Consider the following 25482-nt stretch of genomic DNA (forward strand, 5'->3'; position numbering starts at 1 on the left):
TAGTTGATTTCTTCTACGTGCCTTTGGGATTCTTTCCTGCTACACTCCACTGAAATGGAGGAGAAGGATGTTGAGAATAGCTGTGTTATTACCGCACACCCATTAGTGCACAATAGCTTTTTTCCATAAAAGCTCTGTATCAGTACTACAGTTGCTTTCAAGGTTTTATAGAAGCACAGTATTTTAACAACTACATAAAATAACAGGATTCCATAGCAGTTTGTTCTGCGGTAGTTTTAAACTGCATTTTTACCATTTCCAGAAAATATCTATCTTCATTAAAAACAAAATAAATTGTTTCCTGCCCTTTAGTAGTGGGTTTGATTTTTATTTTTCTACAATGAAATCGATGGAGTGGTGACATTTTCTGTGTGTATTTATAGTACTGGTACATAATATTTTTATTCTTAATACTAGAAGTATTATGCCAGAGTAGTGCACAGAATTGCAGAAAAAAATCAGTGTGCTTCAGATTAGTATTTTTTTGATTGTGTAGGAGTTTAGAGGCTTATGTATTAGTTCTGATAATTCCTCTGCCAGTAGTCAAAACTCCATCTACATTTCAGGTCATTGCACATCATGCAGCTGATGCTAATGTGATTTGTCACTGTAAAAATATAACTGCCTGTACCTGTTGTCCAGAAAACTGTCATATGATTGTTTAAAAATATTGTTGAATGTTACTGTTGGCTTGAAGAACCTAACACAAGCTTCACTGCAGTTGGGTGTACTGTACTACAGCGTGTTTATGCCTTTTTTCATTGCTTTAGCTTCCCTGCTTCCCCATGTGTGCTGCTGGAGTTCATTTTGATACTTGTGATATCATGACTTCAAGTCTCAAATGAATTCTTCAGTCGGATTGCATATGTAGAGTACCATTAGATGTGTGAAAGCATTTCATAAAACTGCATTGATCTGACAATCTTAGCTGTTCATGTGGGAAAATTATAATGTTCATCTACAAAGAGTGCAGACATATTTCTCCAGTGTTATTGCTGCTAATTAGCTCAATATGCAGAGGTTACAGTGCACTTATGCTTGCCATTAAATCACTGTTATACAAAACTGAGAATGTTAAAGAAAATTGCTTTATAAAAGTAATTTACGAAATCTGATAAAATGTTCCTTTTTTTTTTTTTCTTTGCTTTTTGCTTTTATCCTTTTTTCCTACTGCTTCCTCTGAAGTCTCCTACCAAATGGTTTTGGAAACTGGTTCCTGTAAGTTTGCCCAACTGCTTCACTTTGATCAAATTGCTTATTTTGGGAATGGCTTTGTCCATGTCATGCTAGTCTAATCATTCATTTCATTTATCTGTTTGAGATAATTTTATAAGAGATTGCCCTGCAAAGGAGTGCATACCTGCAGAAGCCTGTTTTGCAAGGTAATCTGTGCAAAAGAAATGTGAGATATGATGCTGGATAAGGAATTACTTTTCAAGCAGTCAGTAGGTTTGTACAAGGCAGTGCTACCTGTTATTAATTCATGTCCAATGCACACTTATAAATTACCTTTTCATGAACTTTCAGTAAACACATGCTGTTTGATATCAGTTGTCTTCTAAAAAAGGACTTGCAGAAGTAGCTTTTGATTGTTGATGCTACATGCAATCTGAAATCTTATTTATTCTAAGCATATGCAACCATTACACCATTCATCTAGATTTCCCCATTTTTTAGCTGATTTAAGACTGCTGTTAATCTCTCCCCACACAAAATGACCCAAAGCAGCCTACTTTTAGTGAGACTATAATTTCACTAAAAGTAATAAAATTTTTTTTCATGTCTGCAATAATATAAAATTTGTTTTCTCTGTGCTATGTCACCTTGGGGTTATCTTTACTTTCCTCTATCATGTAGGAATTCACACTTGATGTGCATTCAGGTTGTTTATTTGGCAAGGTTTGGCTGGGAACAGCTGTTCAGGTATATGCAGAATTGCATACTTCTGATCTGAATTCCAAAGACCTAATTCCCATCTGTCATTGCTCTAAAGATTACCGAATAATTGATCTAGCAGTCCCTCAGATATCTGTTGCCATAACTAATGAAACACTGTTCTTACATTGCAAAAGAAATTGAAAATAACAAGGCAGTTGCATGTAGGCAACAAGAAGAATTACTCTGTGTCTGGAAAAGTAGTTTAGAGCTGCTGTCTCCAGCAGCCTCAGCAGTGTTCAGCCTCCTGGCAGTGTCTGTGGGCAATTGCTCTATAAAGGTATCTGTTACTGCTGTGACACACAGACACTCTGCTCTTCACAATACAGCCCTTTAATTTTGTTCTGGAGTTAAGGTAGTGTAACTAATTGGAGGGAACAATGCAGAAAATATATAAGAGGGACCACGATATCACAAATTTTTTGTCTTATTTTGTCAAAGTAAGGCTACTTGAAAACAGTTTCAGAATGTCTGTGTTGTTTTTGTCTGTGGTGTTGGTTTACTAGTATCTTCCTTTGCATAAAAATGATATTCAATTCTAAAATACTCCATCTGTTGAGAAGCTAACTCCAGTTTGCCTGCCAGTTATCTGTAAACAACTTGAACTAGTGGTGTTTATGTTACTTTGTGTTGTTAGCTCAGTAGAGATGCAGTTAAACCCCAAGTGCTACTGATAATATTCAGGCTGCTCTATCACTTCAGCCATCTTCTGTCTCTCCCCTTTAGAATAGAGCACAATTCATAGTGACAGATATTCCTGAGCAGAGAGGCAGCTAAAAACTCTGATAAGTACATTTATAACATGTTATCTACTGTATGGTAAATATGTAAGAGCATTCATTTTTAATCATTAGCTCTGAATACACACAAGCACTTATGACAGAGCTGTTGTGCTGTTGGTTCATCTTCAGCTGACCTTGTTTCTAGGCAAGTGTCTCAACTATATCTAGACTAGGTTAAGTGGAATAAGCTCAAAGATGCTAAATCAGGATGGTTTAGGATCTCAGAAACAAGATGCCTGTATTAGCATTTATGTTTCAATTAGCTCTAGAGCTTTATGAAGTAGAAGTTCACCTTTTGCATTATTGCATATATGTATATAGTAGCAAGTACTGCAGCTGATGAGAAAAGTTTCTTCAGATGGAAGTTTATTTTAAATACAGTGCAATTATCAGTGTCTTTCATTTTTTTAGTATAATTTCTTTTATCTTTTCAACCAAATTGAAACATGATGCCTGGTATACACTAATGAACCTAGCAGATCAGGTTATATGAGTTTATCTTTCCTGAAGTAATGTGCCTGGCATTCTCTACAATGACTTAAATCCTCTGTGTCCACTTCAAAGATATGACACAGTTTCTAGCATGGGTGGGCAGTATTCATGAGGCCAGTGAAGGCATCATCAAAGTGCAGTGTACTTTTTCACAGGATTTACTGTGCAACACCACTATATCGTCAATTACCAATATTTTTGAATACTCCATTAAAAGATACTATTCAAAAGAATATATAAATTAAACAGAGCTTGTAGAATCATGATGTTCAATCCATCTGTATCCTGTATCTGTTACCATTATTGTTGCTTAATCATAGTTAAATTGTGGTATTTCATAGACTTAATTTCAGTCATGCTGAGGAGGTCATACATGGGCATAATATCATGGAATTTGAAATTTAGAGCGTTTTCATCATAGCAGGTCACTTGATTGCCATAGAGTGAGAGAGATTAAACTTTCACTACAATTATAATTGGCCTATTTCATTAGAGATACTAGGGAACATTAAGTACATGGAGAAAAGAATATTAATAATGCACAGCAGGAACATGATTTTTGTTTGGTGTTAATGTTTCCTCTAGCACACAGAAATGGGATTTTCATTTTTAAAAAGCGTATTTGGCACACAAATATGACTACACTAAAAGCATGAAGTAACAACTACGTCTCAGGGGTTTTTTTAAATATTAATTGGTTGAGGTATAAGTTCTCTGGGCCCTTTATTTTTCTAGAATTGATGTGGCTGCTGTTGCCAGATTAGGCTTTTAGTTCTTAGGCCAGTTAGGGGACACTGACATTCACTAAAATAATGCCATGTGATCCTTGACAGAAATCCAGTGACAGTAAGTACAGCCCTCAGGGTTAGTCTGTAGTTCCACAGACCTTTTTGCATGCACAGATGGCTTAAACAATTCCTATCCCCCACATAAAACCTCCCTCCCTGCTCATGCACTCATTCACTGCAGAAGCAAAGGAGAGAGTTGCTGTAGCTGGACCAATGGTTTTGGTACAGCCCCATCAGCAATTGCTCCAGCACAGCCAAAAGGTGGAGAGTAGGAGGTAGGAACAGTCAGTTTTTGCCTTGCTGGGAAGAGTGATTTCCACCAAAACTTCTGAGAGTCCCTACAGGGAGACTTGCAGTTCAGTGTGTATAGATGCATTTAAATAGCATAATGTTAACTCAGAAACACTCTACTGCTTATAAGTAGTTCTGTGGTGTAAATATGGCAGTAACCCTTCACCACTGTTTTAAAAAGGTCTTGGTAAATAATACTAACAAATTAAAATCTATACCACTTTCTTCCACCTTTGTTTGTTTTCCCAGGAAGAAGTGGAAAAATAGGAAAGATGTTAAGTCCATTTTTTCAGTAAGCCCTCCTCTGCTATCACAAAAAAAACCCCACAACCCATTGAAAATATATTCACTGCAGATAAATGCTATATCAGTACTCTAACCTAATGATCTCTTTGTATGCTGACTGGATTTTTGAAATATTTCCATTTATTGCTGGGTTACTGCATGGGCATAACCCATGCAGTTGACCATTTATATTTCTCTATGTTTATGACTGCTTACACATGCTAGTAATAAAAATGGAGTTGATCAAATGCAGATTTCCTTGTTTCTGAATTTGTCATTAAGTCAGTTATACGAGTAAGATTTTGGGCAAGATACTTAGGTGTGTTAACTTCAGAGTCGTGTGACTTGCCAGTAAACTGGCAGTAGCTGCAGTAGCTAAGGACTTGTCTCACTGTGTTTGCACACAGATCATTTTTGATTGTATAATAATGACTGTTACATTCTAATTAAGGTATAGAATGTTACTTAGTTTAGTGTGCTATAGAGAGATCATCAAAACTTGATAATTTTGAAGACTAAGCTCAGTATTAGCATTGTTCCTTTCCTCTTAGGTATTATTAAGATAATTATTAGATATTAGAACATTAGATATTATATTATCCTATGCAAAATGTAGCATGACATGAATAGTTTTAGGAAATATAATTCTGAGAATATTCAGCTATTTCTTGAATATTGCTTTTTCACTAACAGTATGAATATGTTTCTTCATCTTTCAGAGCTTTTGTTTCTCTAATTTTCTCCATTTGAAATTGTAGGCTCGTTACCGGAAGGAGCAAACGTTGCTGAAGCAGCTGCCCTGCATTCCTTTGGTGGAGAATCTGCTGAAGGATGGTACAGATGGGTGTGCTCTAGCAGCCCTGATCCACTTCTACTGTCCAGATATCATTAAACTGGAGGGTATGTCTGCCATGTCTCTTGGCTTGTATACATGCCATAAAAGTTTAAATGTTTGTGTTTGAGAACTGTGTGAAGGAAGGTGCTTAAATGCAGTATTCAGCAGGCATAATTTGAGTGTGGTGGGTTTAATATAAACTTTGTGCCTATTTCTTTTTACATTTAAATAAAAGGAGCCCAGATGTCCTTCCTTGGTGTGCTTGGTTTTATGTTGCCTCACTAAAATCAACATACTTGAAACTACCTGCAAAACTCTTATTCTTGGAGCTGCATAAGTGCTTTTTGTGCATCTGAGCAGTTACAGATGTAAAACATGTAAGAGTTTAGAGTTGGGCTCTGCATAGCTTCACTGCATGGCAAATAGTTGCTCTGTGTTCCGGGCTTTTAGCTCATCTGAGACCTACCTGGATCATTTACAGAGTAACCAAAAATGTGTAGTGTAGAATGTATCGGTGTCATGCTGTTCTATAATAGCAATTGTCTGTGATGATAAGCAGCTTCATCTCATTCTTTTGCTCAGCAGCCTGGTAAAGTTATACCTTCCTCTTGGCAACTAAGAGCTGTAGAATGTGTTGGCAGCTAACACCCATCATTTTCTGCCTGTGTTCTTTCTATGATACCTTTGATGTCGTGGGAACACTAATACAGAAACATCCTGAGGAATACAGGAATATGAAGAAGGGTTTAGAGCTTGCTAAGGACTGAAATCTGGAATTCATATTCACAACCACTTTATAGGGAGCTTCCAGCACAGGAGGCATTGAAGATGAAAGGCACAAAGATGCATTCATTCATCTTTCTTCTGCAACTTGAGAATTTTGATACATAGAATTTTCAATTTACATAAACATTGCAGCCAAATGCATACTATTATATGTGATTAGGGAAGAGTTAAAACTTGGGTGGTATTGACTGTGGTAACACCTGGTGCCTCTGTCCTGTTCCAGCATGGCTGAGAACACAAACACTCTGGAAGGTCTTGTGTGCCTTGCGTGACCAGCACCTTCCTCCAACACCTGGCTTTGAACAGGGCAAGGCACATGTCATCTTTGGGACTTTAGCTTTAATATTCTTGTTAGGTGACATCATCTTCCCTAAAGATGCAAATGTGCATGTCATTGTCTCAGAAATAAATTCATAGGTACTCCAAACCAACTGGAAACACTTTAATAAGATTGTGCTCATCTTCCTTGTACTTAGGTAATATAATTTTTGATGCATGTTGAATTTTACTGAGATTTGGTTCTGTACTGAAACTGAAGAAGGCAAGTAATAAAAATACATATGCAAAAATGCTTAAAAATGCATTAACAAAAAAGAAAAAAGTATTCCAGGGTTCTCTGTAGTCTGAAATAGATAAATTCTTCTCATTAAGTCTTCATTTCACTTTCAAATCTTTAAGGTTTCCTTGAAGGAATACAGAGCTACAAAGAATTCCCATTGAGTCAAGAAGTTGACTATTGTACAAAATTATATAATCACTTCCATGAATTTATCTTGTTCTATCTTAAAACTGTCAAACTCTTGAAAATCTGTACTCTTCTTACCCACTATTCCACTTTTTGACATGATTTTAAATTTCATTCTTCGTTTTTACCTAAGTATGCCTGTAAGCTGTCTTATGTGCCTTTGTTCCTGCATCAGTATCCTTTGGTTTGAATAGTTCCTAATATGATGTTCACATTTTTGATTTGTTTTCTTCCTCTTGTTTTAGCCCAGGCTACTGAACCAAGCCTTTTCAGTCTCCCTTGAAGTGGATTTCCATTCTCATTGTTATCCTCAATAGCTTTCCTCTGCAGCTTGTTCAGTTTGGGTTTACCATTCTTGACTATGGATGGTTGTAATTGTACAGAAAAATCCAGACTGACATCCCATTCCTGCCTTGTGCAGTGCTTCTCTGTCACTGCTGGAAATGAGTTTTCTGATAGGTTTTAGCATCATGTTTGTTTTTTCCATAGCTGCATGATGCCAAAGGCACAGATGTTTACACTGGCTAATACCTGATAACTCCCTGCTCCATATCACCTTGAGTCAGTGAATCACATTAGAATTTTATTAGATTCAAATGTATGACTTCACATTTTGCATTTCTGAATTTAATCTCATTTCAGTCAGTTTAGTCAAACATTTTTTCCTATTGATCATCATCTGTGGATTTGCAATTATGGACTATGTCTGATTTTCTTCAGTGTAAGAATCCTTATGCTCCTGGGATCAAAGCAGATTCCTTTTATGAAGAAACATTTTATCCTTAACAATTCAAAACTTACGTGGAGTTCTGTTATACATTGTTTTTTAGGAATAAAATCTGATGCATGCTCTGGAAGTATATTTAATTCTCCAGTCCTTTTTTTTAAGAGGACTGTCTTTTTTTCATGAGACTTATTATTGCTACTTACCTTTCCAAGAAGCAGTTATAAAAAGACAACAGAGACTATCTGGGCTTAAATACTAGTCAGAGACTACTGTGGAACTGCACAAGTCTGTTCACAGCCACCACTTCTTTGTCTTTAAATAGCACTTTCAAACAGAGAATGATAATTCATATAACAGCCTGCAGCTCCTTGGAAAATCTCATCTCAAACATCTCAGTCCACAAACATGAATACCTAAGACCAGGCTGGTTTTTTGTGAAGATTCAGGCTTGTTGATGCTAAAATGTGCTCTTGGGTCCCTGTTTAAAGACAAAGAGCTAATATGTACAGAGATATGGATGCAAAAATGTGTTTATTTCTTACTGCCATTGCTCTATAGAAAATCTAATTATAAAATAAAATATATTAGTGATTAAATGTATTTTTTCATTACATGGAAATAGTTGGGGTGAGAGAATAACTTAGATTTTCACAAAAGGCAAAACAGAAATTCACTTCTCAACAGTGAAAAACAATTAATTCTCACAAAAATATCTAAATATTTAGAAATGCAAAGATAAAAAGTAAATTAATAATTTCTTTTGTTTCTGAATTAGAAAAATAAACATCTCTGGTGGGGAGGGGTGGGACAGAAATTATGTCTGAAGTTATCCAGTAAATGCTCCTGAATCTGTAAAAGCCAAAAAGTACTTTTTTGCAAATCTGTAGTTGTATCTAATATTTGCTTGTTTTCTTCCTTTTTAGATATTTGTTTGAAAGATACAATGTCTTTGGCTGACAGCCTGTATAATCTACAGTTGATTCAAGAATTTTGTCAGGAATACCTCAACCAGTGTTGCCATTTCAGTCTTGAGGATATGCTCTATGCAGCTTCTTCAATAAAGGTAAAAATAAAATAATTAAATAAAACTGCAAGCAACATCCACAGAACTATTTTGTTAATGATAAGTTTAGTCTTTTTTAGTCTGCTGCTGTATGGCTTCTCTTGTGACGTAGCATGCAAGACACAAACTTCAGCAGAATGAAAAGCCACCTTCTTTTGGCCATTATGTTTTCCTAGTCATTTCGAAGTATTTTTTAAGAAGCATTTGTGAAAGGATTTGTAAAAACTTTGATTTTGTGCAAAACTATTTCCCACTTTATCTTCTTTCTTATTTATTAATGGTTGAAGTCTGTAATCTGCAATATTTCTGTTGAAATATAATAGTGATCTGCATTAGTTTAAATGTATCAAGGCCTTAACAAAGGGTGGAAATATTGAGAATTTGTTTATGGAATTATTGCTCACTGTTCTTGCTCATTTCTTTATACACAATTTAATGGGTTTTAATCTTAAAGCTCTTTTGCTTTTGTAAAAGTGTAAATTTCTGAGTTAATTTTTTTTGAAAAACCAATGATTTGATGTCCCAAATACAAGCAGTAACACAATTCCAACAAATACAGTTGTTTGAATAAGCAATTAATTATATTCCATCAATCTAAGATTTTACTCTTTTAGAAAGAGGAAAATAAAACATTATTCTGTAGTTCTTTAAGCCTGTGAAGAAAGAAATGAGCAACTGAATGATTTCTTGCCTAATTGTAAATTTAATTTTTCATTATTATGTTTCACCAAGACTTTCTTCTATATAAAACACACTTCATTTGCTTAAGATTCTTGTTGGCTTGCCTTTAGGGAATGAAATATTATTTTTCTGAAGTCAGCATATCCATTGCAGATGGGATGTAATTGGTTTCTAAATATCTGGGTCATTTCACTGCTTTTATGATTTTCTAGCAATCTCACAAGCAGAGTCACAGAGGCCAGAGCTTGAATACAGCTTTGTCTCCTGTAGGGTTGAACCCAATCCTTTTCAAATAAGTAATGAGCTGCCAGGGTGAGTAAGGCAGTAGGACCTAAGTCTAGACTACGTAGCTGTTGCTGGTTTATTTTGTGTATGCAAAGCTGTGTAGTGGGTGCTTTCAGCCAGCTTTTGGTGCTGTTGAATTTCACATGCAGTGATCTACCTACGTGCTGCTGAAGTCTGCTGCATTGCAGTCTGCCTTGGCTGCACCTCCTAGTGCTACAGCCACACTCAGGGGTCTCCAGCAGGACTCCTCCACTGCATTTTGATGGCTTCTCTCTGCTTACAGATACATGGAATAAATGCAATTGATCATTCTTGTTTTGATTCATGACAATTATTCACACCATTTTTATAGTAATGGCTCGAATTATTTCTTAAACAACTATGCACTAGAAAGCTTAAATAAAAAAAAAAAAACCCACAGTAAATATTTTGTCAACATCTCAATGCATCAGACTTTGCACTTTTAACTTAGTGATTTTGCTGTTTCTGAACACTGGTTAGATAGGATTTAGAGTTTTTTCAAAGAGTTAGAGTATTTCTAGATCTGAGAAAGCCCTTTTGTGATCATGTTTTTACAAGTTGCTGTGGCATGGATGCTTATTTAGATGTAAATGCCACAAAGCAAGGCTGCCAAGTTTTTCTTCTAAAACTTGGCATGGAAACTTCAGCTAGTGCTGTAAACTCTGTTTTTCCAGAGTTAAGAATTAATTTGCTTTAGAAATAAATTCATTGTTAAAGGAGTTCCTCCTTAGTTTTCCAGTGCATCTGATTGGAGTTAGTTTTAATAAATGTGCTTATTCTCCAATGAATTTTATTGTCACTTTAAAAAAACTTGTATTGTAAATGGATATTTTAAATACTGCACATTGAGTTATACTATTTTGTGGAAGCTACTCATCTCAGCCTGCAAAATGTACATAGTATGAAGTCTTAGGATTTATAGATGTGTGTGTTTGTTAATCAGTAGAAATTCCTGTCTGTTTTCAGAGTGGCTCATACTGCACAGTAGGTGCCACTGTGCTTTCGGCTTAAAAATCTCTTACATTCCTAGTGGTGACAGAAAAAGTAAAAAATACCAACTGCTGATACCTTACTGGAAAAAGCCTCAAGAAAAAAATCACAGCAGAGTTTTTGCAATTACAGTGCTGTGCTTTGTGTGGTCCTAGAAATTACAGTGGATATGCTGGCTTGCTGCAGGTTCTTGAGAAGGAAGAGAGCAGAACTTCTTCTGAAATGATCAGCACAAACTGCATACCTTACATTCTTCCCAGGGCACCCTGCACTGTCCTGGTACATTAAATCAAGGGAGCTTAGAGATAGGATATGATGCAGAAATTTAGTGCAGCACTTGACCAAGGTGACACTGCCTGCTTTTGGTTTTTCCATCAAAATGCACAGAAACACAGTGACTTCACTTAAGCATCCAAAGTCTTTGATAGAGGCTCTCAGATTTTCCAGCAGATGAAACTGTTGGCTTAGTTCACGTTTAGCACAGAGGAGAAATAAGCTTTGTCTGGATTTCTAGACAGCTTTAATGTGTCATAATCAAAGGAAGCAGAAAGTTTTGTTGCTCCTTATTGCCTATTTCTTCTCCTCACAGAAAAATACATTTGTAAAGTTCTTCATAAGATGTTTACTAAGGCAGGGCTACTGATACTAAAGAAAAAATATTTCAATACATTCCATGGATGCTTGAGGCACCAACAGGGGACCATACCAGTTCTTGGTTGTTTTCCTTTGAGACAGACAAACACAAGTAGAGAGTGATTACATAAAAATAATCACAATGTTTTCTGAATCCTCCCTGCATATTTAACAAGCAGAAATAATAGAAATATTGAGTCTGTCTTTAGTTGTGCAGATTGCTTTTTTGCCCTTTTCCTGTAAGCAGTTTTATCTTCAGACAGGATATATTTTTAAGTATCTTGTTCTTCACCTGTATCTGGGAAAGTACACAGAGCTGAAGGAACTGTTTTATTGTGACTTGACACGCACTTGTATTGCCTTTTCAAAGAACAAATCTGTAGAGATAGAAAACCTTGCATAAGGTGCCATGAGAAGAAGTATGAAGCACCCTGCAGAACCCTAAAGACTTATTTATTGCTTTGTCCCAGCAGCTGATTAGCACTGTCATATAATAGGAGGTAGGTAGCACTTGTGCTTTGGTTGTCCAGTGGAATGTATAATTACTATATGGAAGTTGTATGGCCACTGAAGAGAAAGAATTAAAATAAACATCTTGCATGTTCCATTTGTCACATGAGATACATGGAAATTATTTCTAAAAGAGTTAAAAAACATCTTTGGTTGTAACTGATTATATTCTTGATAATTTTAGATCATTCTCTGCCACTTTATTCTAGTAGGGCCATAGGCTTCAAATCTAAGAACAAGTCATTTAGGAGGTTACCTGTCAAAGAGGGGACTGACTGACAGCTGGAACCATTTGGTGTTTGCCATGATTTGAGAGCTTACATGGGAACTTGGCATTGCATCAATTGTTAATTGGTGCCTTTTCTAAGTGTTCCTTTACCCGAGCCTTTACAAATGTGTGTGTTTGTGTTTTGTTTTCTTAGATAGTGATCCTAAATTTCTGCTACTCATTTAATATACACATGTACGTTCTCTCTTCACTGGTAGAGGATTGACAGTGAGACTCAGATCACACTATTAGAACACTTTTTATTAATTCAACTGCCATTATCAGTGGCATGACTCAGTTATTACTAAGAGATAACCATTCACACATAGTGCTCGTTTGCTCATGGAGCTCGTGCATATACACACAGAGCCATTTTTACTGGGTTGGAGCCCAGCCCCATGGTCTCCCAGAAGAAGGGGCTCATACTGGCCCACCAGTGGCTTTGAGGAACATGTGCAGAAAGTTTCTCAAGGGGTCCATTTGTCCCTTGGGGAGTGTATATACATACAATCTCTGTCTGCTTGTAATAACTGCTGGTCCTGTAAGGAGCAGGCTGTCCTGCTGCTCTGAGCGTGTGGATTCCTGGGCACTCAGCAGGGCCTCGCGGTTCTTGCGGGGGGGATTGCGTGTCCTTGAGCACAGATGCTGCTGCCCTGGCTGCTCTGTGCCGAGATCTGTAGAGGCTGCTCACCCAAGCTCATGCAGAAGGCATGTTTGCTAGAATGAAAGCTTTCAGAACGTGAAATGACGCAAATCTGAGAGATGATTGCTGTGTCTTGGCTGAAAGGGCGTTCCTCTGACCTAGATGTGGGCCAGACTCCAAACTGCAGAATCATAAATAAGCACATGGAATAGGTACCTTATTTTTGCACCTGATTACTAACCAGAGTAGCAGAAAAAAACATTTGCACTGTCAAATCTTTTTTGATTCAGATCCAGAACTTCCTTTTTTTTTTCCGCTGCTGAATTGAACAGTAGATAATATCTGAAGGGTTGATGATCTTGAAGGTCTCTTCCAACCTAGGCATTCTGTGATTTGTGTTAAAAAATATTTCTTGTACTTGAGCAGTTTTGAATGCTTGTACTTTCTGATGTAATATTGATGGTGTTTATTTGTAAATAACATAAGCAGAGGCTGTAATCAGCACCAGAGATATGAAAAATAGCGTTCAAATACATTGCATAGATAAATCCTAGAAATTCAGGGCTGCACGATGTCCACACGTGTTGCAGAGCTTTCCCTCCCACTGCCAGCCAGGCTGCTCATCTGAGCTTGAACTGGCAACTGGAGCCCCTTAAGGACCTGGGGGAGCAGCTGGCTGTGCTTGGTGAGGCACTTATTATGATGGTGGGAGTCAGTTCAGCCATTTCATTCCCATCTGGCTGGGTTAAAACGATTGAGGATCAGGAATTAAAAGTAAGATTCAACCAGGGAACAGTTTTTTGAGACAGTTTCTCCCTGAGAGGGACCAAATGTTCCTGACTCATTATTTAAAGGGAAGCAGCGTGGTTTGCGTTCACTGATGTAATCAGCTGCTCTTCCCTCTCAGTTCTGGTCTGAAACAAGGCATAGTGGATTTTAAAACTGAGTTGTTGTGGCATTTATTAGCCTGTGGCAGGACAGAGGACAAACTGGTAGTGCTTGGGTTATACACAGCTGTAGTCTGGCCTTGTCGAGACAGTTTGTGACACTCCAGTTTTCTGCAGTCTTGAAGCATTTACGTTGGCACTTGTATAACAAAAAAGCTGAGGATTTGCACTGGACATGACCTTTCCTGGCCCACTGAACAGAGATTTTAATGTGCATCATGGTAAAAATTTCACAGAGTATTTTATGTTCATTTAAAAAAAAATTCTTAAAGCTTCTATGGCTGCTCTCACACCCAGTTTTAGTGAATGCAAGCCTGACAATAAATTATATGTATCCTTTGTGTATATGATATTGTGGTTATTCTATAAATATACAGATCTAAAACCTATAGGTATTAGGAGGTTATAACTTATTAGAAGTATTTGAAATTAAATGAGATTAAATTAAATTAAATTAAATTAGAGTGTTTAGCTAATAATGATCTCTGAAGATGCAAGTCTGCCATCTGCTGTTCAGGGGGCTTGAGCCAGCCTGGACTGCTCTGACCTTCCTTAGTTTTTATTACTGTTAAAATACTGTTATGCTCCTGAATATTGTTGTGTGTAAGTGCATGTGGTAATCACATGGCAAGCTGTTAGAATTTCTATCACCATAATCAAGGCAAAAATCTAAGGAAATCATATCTACATTCTTTTGAGTCCTGGATAGCAACATTACTACAGACCCACTTCTAGTTTTTCCAAAAAAAAAATTGTTACTGATCATCAGTCTTTCCCTTTGATCGTTCTGACTAAAAATAACCTGTGAGAAAACGTGATTTCCATCATGATGGCTCACCATCAGACATCTAAAGTAGCCTCTGTTCTCAGTGGGTTGTGCAGCACTTTCATTTTTAGTTCAGTAAATACTGCTTCAGTGGCTTTAGAAAAACAGTCTTGCAGCAGCTCAGGACTGCGTAGAAGATATTCTCCGAAGGAATAGCTGTCCTTCATAAAATAGTTGCACTATTGTGTGTCTATTTTTTGTTGAAGTGCAGCATTTCAACATAAAGATGAGAAATTGGAGAATCTAAATGCAATATTATTTTGGATGGGGACAAACTATGATTAGAACATTGAATGATTTAATTTTTTACTAAAAAATCAAGTCAAAAATCCGAAAGTTTAAGGAGAGGCAAGGGGAAAGGGAAAATATTCAGAGAGCATTTATAATATTTTGAAATTGTAGTATTAAAAATCATATTTGTCTGAGAAGTACATCTGAGTTTTTCTTGGTCTAAGCTTCCTAATAAAATCAGTGTGTGATACTGAAATGCTATGCTTGACATTTACTTGAATGGAAAAGATTGTGCTATGCACTTTTCCTCATTCAGTTCTGGCAAGCTGAATAAACAGCAATGGGGTTTTTCCTATTCTATTTATAACTTCTGTGTAATAACTATGCAACATCTGCCTGATCCCTTTACCATATAGTACAGTGTAGGAGTAGCTTTTGGTCTGAGTATCCCTTTGCTGAAGTATAGGCTTATCTATGATAGAAATCTTCAGAAAAAATAAATCTGAAGCAAAAGTGTCAAACAGATACTCAAAATTGTATTTTCAAATAAACTGATGTAGAATTAAGATTATCTCATTTATTATCAAAGGGTTTTTAGTAAATATTTTAATTACTTTCTTATCCTTAATGCCTGTGGTTTGTTTTTGAATTAGAATGACATTTTTGTTTCAAATTTTTGGAAGAAACTCTTTAAAAAAGTTGTTTAATTATGGTTTCCCAGTTTAATGTACAAGCATTGTTTACATCTTCAGACTTTGTAAGACGGGTGACAAAGGTCTGTGCACCTGCTTGAGCCGGCTCAAACCTGGATATTTGCTGATCTCCTTCAGTTGATATTTCTAGATATGAAGTGGAACTGAAGATGCAGAAGCTTTGGCCTCTGAACTCCTTAGCCTCCACAGCCAACAACCTGCTGGGCTTTTTGCACTCCTCATATGTTCTTGCAGCAGAAACAATTGCTCCTGCCTGGCTTTCCTCTATTGATTGTTGTTGTTGATGCAGTTTGTCACCAGTTGTTTTTTCCTTTTCATCTGTTTTCCCCCCATGTTTAATCTGGTGGCTCTCACACTGTGTCTTTTCATAATGGGAACATACAGTAGGGACATACATATCAGCAGTGCATAAAGCTTTGGAGCTAAAACCTTGTTCTAACCTGCAGTCAAGAAACTCTTCTGCTGTTTTTTCTTTTGCATTAAAGGCTTGTAAATTTGGGTAGAACTTGACAAGTGTGACAACAGCACATACTTAACACAAAAGCCAAAATCAGATTCCAACTTCTAAAACAAAGGGCTACCATATTTTTTCATGTTAAAAATCTCTGAAAAAAGCATTGCCTACCATTGCAATGGGCTTTTCACTGCTATTTTTTAATGGAAAAGGCTGATCTTTGGCAGTCATTTTTTTCCACCCATTCTGCTCCTCTCTGCCCTCCCTGCAAGACATCAGGCTTGAGCATATGCTTGTTATGACACTTTTCAACCTAATTGGTTGCAATCTGGTCAAGTTACGTATTGGAGCTACAGATCAGTTGCACTGCTCTCTATTTCTGAAAAAACAGTGGAGATTGTAAACTGGCTGAAACACAGAGGCATGTACCAAATGCTGCTTAATCTGTTTATTTGCAGGCTTGTGTTCTAACATCAGTTTCTCTCCATCTCTTTTTTATTTCACGTAGAGCAATTACATGGTGTTCATGGCAGAATTGTTCTGGTGGTTTGAAGTGGTGAAGCCATCATTTGTACAACCCCGTGTTGTTGTGCATCCCCAAGGTAATTATGTTATGGATTGGCCTTAATATGCATGTTTTGATATGTGTGTGTACAGATTGCCATTGTGTTCACAGATGCAGTGAATATTTTAGTTAACAGGATTTGGCAGTGTACAACCCCCCTTAAAGAAGGAAAGGAGTACTCTTTCTTCATTGTAAATCTTCATTTCATCTCATAAATCATAATTAGATTTTGTTGTCTGTTACCAAAAACTCATTTAAATTGTTGTGGTATAATCACTTGCAAATTTTCCTGACCTAAACAAGCCTTGAATCCATTTATGCCCATGCAAGAATTACAAATATAATACGAAACCAAGAACAGAATTTAGCCTGAAGAGCTTGTGTTGCTGAGAAGATAGCAAGAGAAAGAATCATAACTCTGGGCAAAGTGAATAGAGAGCTAATTGTAAAACTGCATTTTGTACCCAGTGCAAAGGCACCATCTTCCATCAGCAATTCTCAAATTAAAAAGTCCACCTTTCAGATAGTTCTTGAGATCTGCTAATGACTACTTTCAGGTAACTAACATTTCAGGTACCTGAAATGTTCACACAGCATTGCTGTGATTGGCTTTCCCTGCTAAAGGAAGAGATTTTCATTGGGTGGCAGTTATAACTTTTCTTCATTTTAAAGCTTTATAGCACATACAAATCTGACATAAATCTTTAAATAGTAATAACTGGTTTAGGGTGTGACAAAAAAACCCCTTTTTTCTAGTCAGTCTAAGGGTTTGGGGAGAACTTTTATCAGAAACACTTCTTCCAGAACAACTTTTGCTAAAACTGTTTGTTTCCTTTAAATTTTGTAGCTGTTTTTTAGTTTATTTTTCAGTATTAGTTCTTCCCTTGCTTTTTCTGGTCTATTCTGTCAGTCTCCATTTCATTAATTAGTGCTAGTATGGGAGCTTTGGAGGATGTAAAGATGAAAGGAAGTGACAGTTTTAAACGAAATAATGGAATCAATGAAAATTCTTTCAATCTTTGAAAATCATTATTTCAGATTATTTTGGGCAGCTTTTTTACTATGTAATTTAACTGAATACTAAACTATAATAACTTGAACTTTGTTCTTCCTGGCAGCTGAACCTGCAAAAGATGCAGCTTCTGCTCGCAGCTTGAATGCTAACAGAAGAAATTATGTGGATGGTCCATCTGGTTCTGACTTTGTAGCAAGGTAATGTCAGAGAATCACTAACACAATCTCCTCAATCTTCTCCTGTCTGTTCAAAATCAGATTTTTTAATTTGTTTTTTTCTTTTTGCCTTTTTGCAAAGCTCAGTGATTGAGTTAAAAGATAAAATCTGTGGTTTTTTGTGCAATATCCCATAGTTCAGCCCTCCCTCCCTGCTGCATGGCAGGCTGCTTGTTCATGTTTGTACACTTGGACAGTGCTGTTCTCTTACCAGTGTCCAAAACAATCCTCAGCATTCAGCACAGAAGTGTCACATGGCCTTCTCCTCTGCAATTTCAAGTGGAGCTGCTGACCAGGTCTGCTCTGAAGAAGCTGCTTTTCTGGAATTCACAGCAAATTTTCCAAAGGTTATAATGAAAGTAAACTGAGGTAACAGCAAGGAAAACCCTGAGTGATGGGTTTAGTTTGATTTGGTTATGTTAGTATAGTACCATGAAATTCAAATAGGTAAAAATAAATACTTATGCTGTGATTAATTTCCCCACCCCAACTGCCTCCTGATGGGGAGGAAAATCAGAAAGTGTAAACCTCACAAAATAAGAACGGTTTCATAATTTGAAACAAAATAAAATATTATGATGGTGATAATAATAATTGTAATGAATAAGAGAGAGGGGAATAAACCCCAGAAGAACAAGTGCTGCACAGTACAATTGCTCCCTCCAGCAGCGATCAGCCCCTCCCAGCCAACTCCCCCAGTTCGTGCTGAGCACAGCAGCCATGGCTTGCAGTGTCCCTGTGGCCAGCTCAGCTCAGCTGTGGCCACCTCCCTCACAGCCCCTCCTGCACCTCCTCGCTGGCACGAGGCACGGAGAAGTCCTTGACTTGGAGAAAGCACCAGTGAGCAACCACTGAAACACCAGAGTGTTATCAACAGTGCACTCACACTGACTCCAAAACACTGCACTGCACCGGCTAACAGGAAGAAAATTCACTCTATTCCAGACAAAACCAAGACCATGTGAAACATTATTTTTATTATTACTGGTACAGATTAGGAAGCAATATAGAAACATCCTCTCTCCCTAATGTTCTGCAGCTGATCATACATTAATTTCTCAAGAGAGACTTAATCACTCTCCACAACTACCTGAAAGAAGGCTGTAGATGGGTGGAGACTGGCCTCTCCCAAGGAAAAGGTGATAGGAGAAGAGGAAACAACCTCCATTTGCACTAGGAGAGGTTTAGATTGGATATTAGCAAAAGTTTTGTCACCAAAACCAGCTGTCAAGCATTGCAACAGGCTGCCTGGAGAGTGATGGAGCCTCCATCCCTGGAAGTATTTAAGATGTGTACACGTGGCACTTACGGACATGGTTTAGAGGTGGCCTTGGCAGTGTTAACAGCTGGACTTCATGACCTTAAAGGTCTTTTCTAACCTATTCTTTCTATGATAAGGGACATCAATTGTTCATTAGGCCTTCTTTTTAATCTTTATTTGTAAAGGTAAAGAAAGCCTCCCAGTGATCTGATCTGGACCTAGAGAACGAGAGACAGCATTACAATACATTTCTATTTTGGGAGGTTTTATTTTGGTTTATTGAATGTATCTAAACTGGCACAGAGGAGAAGGATAAAATTAGCATTTTAACTGGATATTTAGCAAATAGTTGATTTCCAACCCAGATAATCCTGTTTAGCCTTTTGTGTTGTTTTTGGATGGGGTTTTTGGAGAGAGGGGTGAGGCTTTGGTTGGGTTTTAGATTTAAGGTTCCTAAGTATGTTTTTGGTGTTTTGGAATCTATGCTGGCTTTAATAACAGTGTAATATTTCTTACTACCATTAAATGCTGGGATTCCAAATCCCTTCCCTGAATGTATCCAAAGTGTGTTCCCCTTGTAGACAATGATTTTATTTTCATGTAAACTGAGCATATAAGCCAGGAGAACAAGAGTCGGTAGTTTTGAACATATCCTTTGAAGCAGGGGTTCTCAAGGCCATTTGCTGTATCTCTCCTCATAAACCAGGATATTTCATCCAACCTGATGACACATCACTGCAGGACAAAGGAGGGGCCCAAAAAGTGATCTCAGATGGTTGGAATCCAATGCACAGGCTGCAGGTTCCCTGGCAGAACAGACCTGACTGCAGGATATTGTAGTCCTGGCCTTCCTCCCTGTCCCAGCTGTGCATCCCTGCCCCTTGAGTGTTTGAGTTGCCACTTTGGCACACTAAGACAGAAAAAACGACCCCAGTTGGGAAAAGTGAGTGTTCTTCTGTCGCCTGAGCTTGTTGGAATGACTCAGAGGATCGGCTGGAGAGGCAGAGCCAGCACAGAGGAGGGAGTGGGACTGTGGCAGTGAGCAGTTACATGTCTGGGGTTGCCATGGAACCCAGGCTTGGTGCCAGAATCAGCCTTTTCCCCAAGGAGAATTAAGTGTATAGATTTTCTTCATGGTAGCAAATTTTCACAGGCTGCAGGTTAAATTTGGAAAGTATGCTTTTCTTTTAAGGTGACCTACAGATATTAGGGTTTTAAAATTTTCACAGAAATCTTGAATACCATTTAAAACAGATATGTCATGTAGCTAGCATGTAGTGTTATTGACACAAAAAAGCAGGAATTTATGGGAACCTATATTGAATAATTTAATATATAGTTGTGAAAGATGATCTTGTAGATTGTATTTTTCTTAAATTGATGTGAATATCATTCTTGTAAATATTATTTAGAGACATTTCTACACTATACAGTATATATAATATAATAACACTAGACAAATATTCTGAAAAATATGAGTTTGGGAGTGTGCTCTTCAATTCAGTGGACAAAATTCAAAACATTAAAGGATTTCATCCAGCTTATGTTTGAAGTCTGGCTTCTCTAGAAGTGTCTTACATACAAATCCATGTGTCTTTATGTATGTGTCTTTGTTCTGATCATGAAAAAGCACCTTGATCAAAACACTGAATTATGTTAATCCCATCCTGGATTAACACAGCTACTCAATTACAGACCTTCTCTGTAAACCAAAGAAAGTATCTGTGTAAGTAGAAACAGAGGAAATCTCTATAATTACTCCTTTAGTAGTGAATATTTTTTTGTTTTTATGAAGTCATGTCTATCACAAAATCTTCTTTATCCACTTCTAGTGCATGTGGCAGTCCAGACACAAAGCAGAAGTTTCAAACTAAGCAACTGAAAATAGAAATGCATGGAAAGTATGTGATATTGGCTGCAATCACTCAGTTCTGAGGCCAGTAGGAGCTGCCTCATTTTGCTCATGTTTGTTTAGACTTTTTACTGAAATCAAGCCTAAAAAATGGAACCTTCTAATAGAGACATTTACATGAAATAAATCAGGAGACAAGTACATTAACAAAACTTGTGCTGCAGGTCTGTAGCTGTTCGTGTATGAAAAATACCTTTTTGACTTTTTGGTCCACCTGCATTAGTCCCAGTCTACGGTTGTTACAGTGTTCTCTTTTTAGTTGATAAATTCATATTTCCAGAAGAGAACTATGCCTCACTTTCTTTCCCATTACAATATATAAATAAATTTAAAAATCTGGTTTTGTCTTGGCCAACAACAGGGTGACCAGTTGGCCTTTGTATTGTGGCTTTTGATGTATTAATTCTAAGTTAATGTCTCTTGCTTTATAGATTGGAAAGTCCAGCTTACACACCCCCTCACCAACTGCATACACCCCAGCAGCCTTATTCATCTGTTCCAGGTAAGAATTCACAAAGGGCTGGGAGAGGCAATGAGACAGGTGTCATCCTCTGAGTAAATTGCTGTCCTGCTTGTTTTTATTCAAACATCATTTATGCAGAAATAGACCTTTACATGAAAAATTAATTCATTTACATAATTGACTTCTGTAATTTATAAAGTATACAAGTGGGAAAATTGTGTTTGTACCAAATGCATTGTGTGTTTTTTTTAATTTTACTTCTGTTTTGATTATGTGGGAGATGACTTACAACAAGTATTTGTGGTATATTTTAGTAGGATTTGTATAATATTTTACACATTAATAAGCTCTTTGAGGGATGAGGAGTAAAATATATATTCAGGATGAAACTGGCTTTAGTTGGTATAGTTGTATTTGCAATATATAAACACTTTTTTGCCATTGCAGTGTTCTGAGTAGTGAAGCAGATCAATTTGTTAAAGCAGCAGAAGGTTATGTTAAAATCATTTTTCACAGTAGTTACATTGGGTCCTATTTTTGTTTCACTTAGGAGTCATCAGAAGGTCCACATCTATGTCTTATGTAGATGGGCAAGTAGGGACATGGCCCAAAGAGAAAAGGTAAGTAATCTTACAAGCTGGTTACAAAATACTGGGGTTTGGTTATGAGTAGTAGTAAATGCTCCATTGTAATTTGGATTTTCAGAGTCCTGTAATGAGAATTCTTGTAAGCTGCTTGAAAAAGTAGAAAAAGAAAGATAAAACCATATCGTGGATTAAAACTGGACAATAGGAAGCAATCTTGAGAAATAAATAATTTATTCTTTACACTAAAAGAGGTATACTTTTTGAATTGTTGGTGTTAAATATGTTTGTATTTACTCATCACAGTGAACTAAACATGGTAACAGTAACATGGCTAATGATCTCAGTAGCATTTAAGCTTGTATTATTTTGGGGGTGCTAAGAACAATTAGGCTGAATGTTTCAGTTTTCAGTTAGACCAGTCATAAACTCTTAATCTGTAGGTTATAAACCAAAGTTAAAATGGGAAGAGTTATAGTGGTATGTAAACTGTGTATTTTCACACCTTCCTTCTGATCTATGGTGGCAATTCCTATACTCCTAAAATGCTCAGAATTTATTCCAAAGTAGTAAAAAGCATTGGCTGAGCCTGGAGAAATTTTTACATTCTATTCTATTGTGCTTTTTGTAAATTTTTTATACTTATACCTATTTATCCATCTAAAAATATCTATCTAAAAATATATGCATGTTTATTATATTTGAAGCTAGGTAAAATAAGTACACCTAACAGTGCCTTTAATACTACCAGCTTAAAATAATTTAAAAATCAAATACAAATATTTCCTTATTTTTATTAATTACCCTGAGTTTCTCAATTACTTTCTTTATTCTGATCTCTATTAGATCATCATTACACGGAGTTTCGTTTGACATTCCTTTTGACAAAGAGAAAAGCATTCCAGCATCTACTCCAAACAGAGGAATTCCTAGATCTGTGAGCAATGAAGGCCTTACAGGAAACATCAACCGCATGCCGAAGCATTCTAGAAAAAACCTGTCCTTCAAACCAGTAAATGGAGAAGAGGAGAATCAAGACATTGAAGAGGAAAAGGACGTGACCAAGGCCAATCAGTCTCTTAATGCAAATCAAAGAAATGCCAATGAGAGCAGACACTACAGGTTTCCAAATGGAGCTCTGCAAAACAGGGCAGTTCTGGATGATTTTGGCAATCAGATTGAGACGCCGAGCATTGAAGAGGCTTTGCAGATAATTCACGACACTGAAAAATCTCCCAGACTTCTCCAAACAGACCAAATTACAAATGGGTTCTTTCTTCACAATCGGGAAATGAGCATCTTGAATTCAAACATTAAACCAAATCAGACTACCCCAGATATAATCACAGACACTAAAGGTGCTCTGAGTCCTGTGACTGACAACACAGAAGTAGATACTGGAATACATGTCCCATCAGAAGATATCCCAGAGACAATGGATGAGGATTCTTCTTTGAGAGATTATACTGTAAGCATGGACTCTGACATGGAGGAACCATCTAAATTTCTCCAGGATTACGACATGCGGGCTAGCAATCACAGAGATCAATTAAGTCCCTGTCCCAGCTCAGTAAGTACTAAATCACAGGCAGGCAGCAGTGCTTCTTCGAGCTCAGGGGTTAAAATGACCAGTTTTGCTGAGCAGAAATTCAGGAAGTTGAATCACACAGATAGTAAAAGCAGTGGAAGCAGTTCTCAGAAAACCACACCAGAAGGTTCTGAGCTGAACATCCCTCATATGGTTGCTTGGGCTCACATTCCTGAGGAGGCATCTGTTCCTCAAGGAAGAGACACTACACAATTACTGGCTTCTGAAATGGTACAGCTGAGGATGAAGCTAGAGGAAAAGAGGCGAGCCATTGAAGCACAGAAGAAGAAAGTTGAAGCTGCATTCACAAAGCAGCGGCAGAAAATGGGAAGAACAGCATTTCTCAATGTTGTGAAAAAGAAAGGTGATGGGGTGTCACCTCTTCGAGAGGAAGCAGCAGGAGCTGAAGATGAGAAGGTATTCACTGATAGCAATCGGTTGAAAGAAAAAGAAACTCAAAAATCAGATGACCAAACTAGTAAGACTTCAGAATTAATAAAAGAAAACCCAGAAAATTCTCATAGCAAATGGTTAAAATCTCCTGCTACTACAGGGGATGCTGAAAAGCAATGGAATTTAGCAAGCCCCTCAGAAGAAAATCTTAATGATGGAGATCTCTTAGAATATACCAAATCTATTGAAAAACTAAATTCTTCCCTACACTTTCTACAACAAGAAATGCAACGTCTATCCCTTCAGCAGGAGATGCTGATGCAGATGAGAGAGCAACAGGCTTGGGTTATTTCTCCTCCTCAACCTTCTCCTCAGAAGCAGATTCGAGATTTTAAGTCTTCTTCAAGGCAAGGGGGAACTCCAGCTCCTGTTGCACCTTTCTCACAGGAATCTCCTCGCTCTACACATCAATCTCCACAATCTTCCAACAGGAAGAATGCCTCTTTTCACATTAAAATGCAAAGGACTCCTAGGCCAAATGAACTGAAAATAACGCCTCTAAACCGTACCTTGACTGCCCCACGGTCTGTGGACAGTCTTCCCCGTTTGAGGAGGTTTTCTCCCAGTCAGGTTCCCATTCAGACTAGATCATTTGTTTGCTTTGGAGATGATGGTGAACATGTAAGTGAACCTCAGTTAAAGGGAAATCTTTTGAAAGAAGTCAAGTCTACAGAAGAGGTAGCAAAAGAAGAAGGACCAAAATTGCCAAAACAGGGTGAGCAGAAGTTGGAGGAAAAGGAGATTAAGCCTATTGAATCTAATGTATCTGAAATATTATCTCAGCCTATCACAGAAACCGTCTGCCTCACCCCAAATGAAGATCAGCTAAACCAACCAATTTTACCACCTCCAGCTCCCAAAACAGCTAACTTAATTGAAGTCTCCCTATCAGATTTGAAGCCACCAGAAAAAAGTGAGGTATCTGTCGAGAAATATGAAGGTGAGAGTGACAGAGAACAGTTTGAAGATGACCAGAAAGTGTGTTGTGGATTCTTCTTTAAGGTAAGAGAACTAGTGGATGCGTATGTCAGCTGTTAAGCTTTGTTTAAATCTTTAATTGAAACATAGATGATCCTGATGATTGAAGTCAAAGCAGATAGTACTGCAACTCTAAATGTGCAGGCTTATCTTTTTGACTTGATTAATTTGGCATCATAAGAGTGGTGAGATTCTATCATACTGGAGTTCTGAGCATGTCAGAGTATCCCTTTCCATTCATAGTTATGGAAGAATGCTTGGAGGTCTTGGTGAGGAAGATCCATGCTGAATGTAGATTTTTTTTTAACATATGTTTTGGTGATCTTGATTAAACGTGCTCACATGTCATCCTCACTTCCTCACCTCACTCCCAATTTAACTAAAAGTTTTTGAAGTACATAGCAACCTGCATTTTTAAAACTTATTCACATTTTTGAATTGCACTTTGGAGAGCCTTTTTCCTTTTCTCAGCTGGATAAGGAAGTGTAGGTCTGCTGAGACTCCCTTTTGAAGTTTG

At 37.3% G+C, this 25482-nt stretch overlaps 1 protein-coding gene across 4 annotated transcripts in view; it reads left to right on the forward strand.

The window, feature by feature from the left end:
• Nucleotides 1-25482, forward strand: part of CAMSAP2 (calmodulin regulated spectrin associated protein family member 2) — an 81552-nt gene that overhangs the window by 45763 nt on the left and 10307 nt on the right. For 2 of the 4 annotated variants that reach the window (XM_068199625.1, XM_068199626.1), the window contains exons 5-12: nt 1186-1218; nt 5332-5473; nt 8590-8729; nt 16440-16533; nt 17615-17708; nt 21331-21401; nt 21913-21982; nt 22793-24989. In XM_068199625.1, the coding sequence (XP_068055726.1) occupies nt 1186-1218; nt 5332-5473; nt 8590-8729; nt 16440-16533; nt 17615-17708; nt 21331-21401; nt 21913-21982; nt 22793-24989 (2841 nt within the window). The remainder of the gene's footprint in view (nt 1-1185; nt 1219-5331; nt 5474-8589; nt 8730-16439; nt 16534-17614; nt 17709-21330; nt 21402-21912; nt 21983-22792; nt 24990-25482) is intronic. The other 2 variants (XM_068199627.1, XM_068199628.1) reach the window with 1 other exon arrangement.

Source organism: Anomalospiza imberbis, chromosome 9, assembly GCF_031753505.1.
Source record: "Anomalospiza imberbis isolate Cuckoo-Finch-1a 21T00152 chromosome 9, ASM3175350v1, whole genome shotgun sequence".
In the NCBI taxonomy this organism is placed as follows: Eukaryota; Metazoa; Chordata; class Aves; order Passeriformes; family Viduidae; genus Anomalospiza; species Anomalospiza imberbis.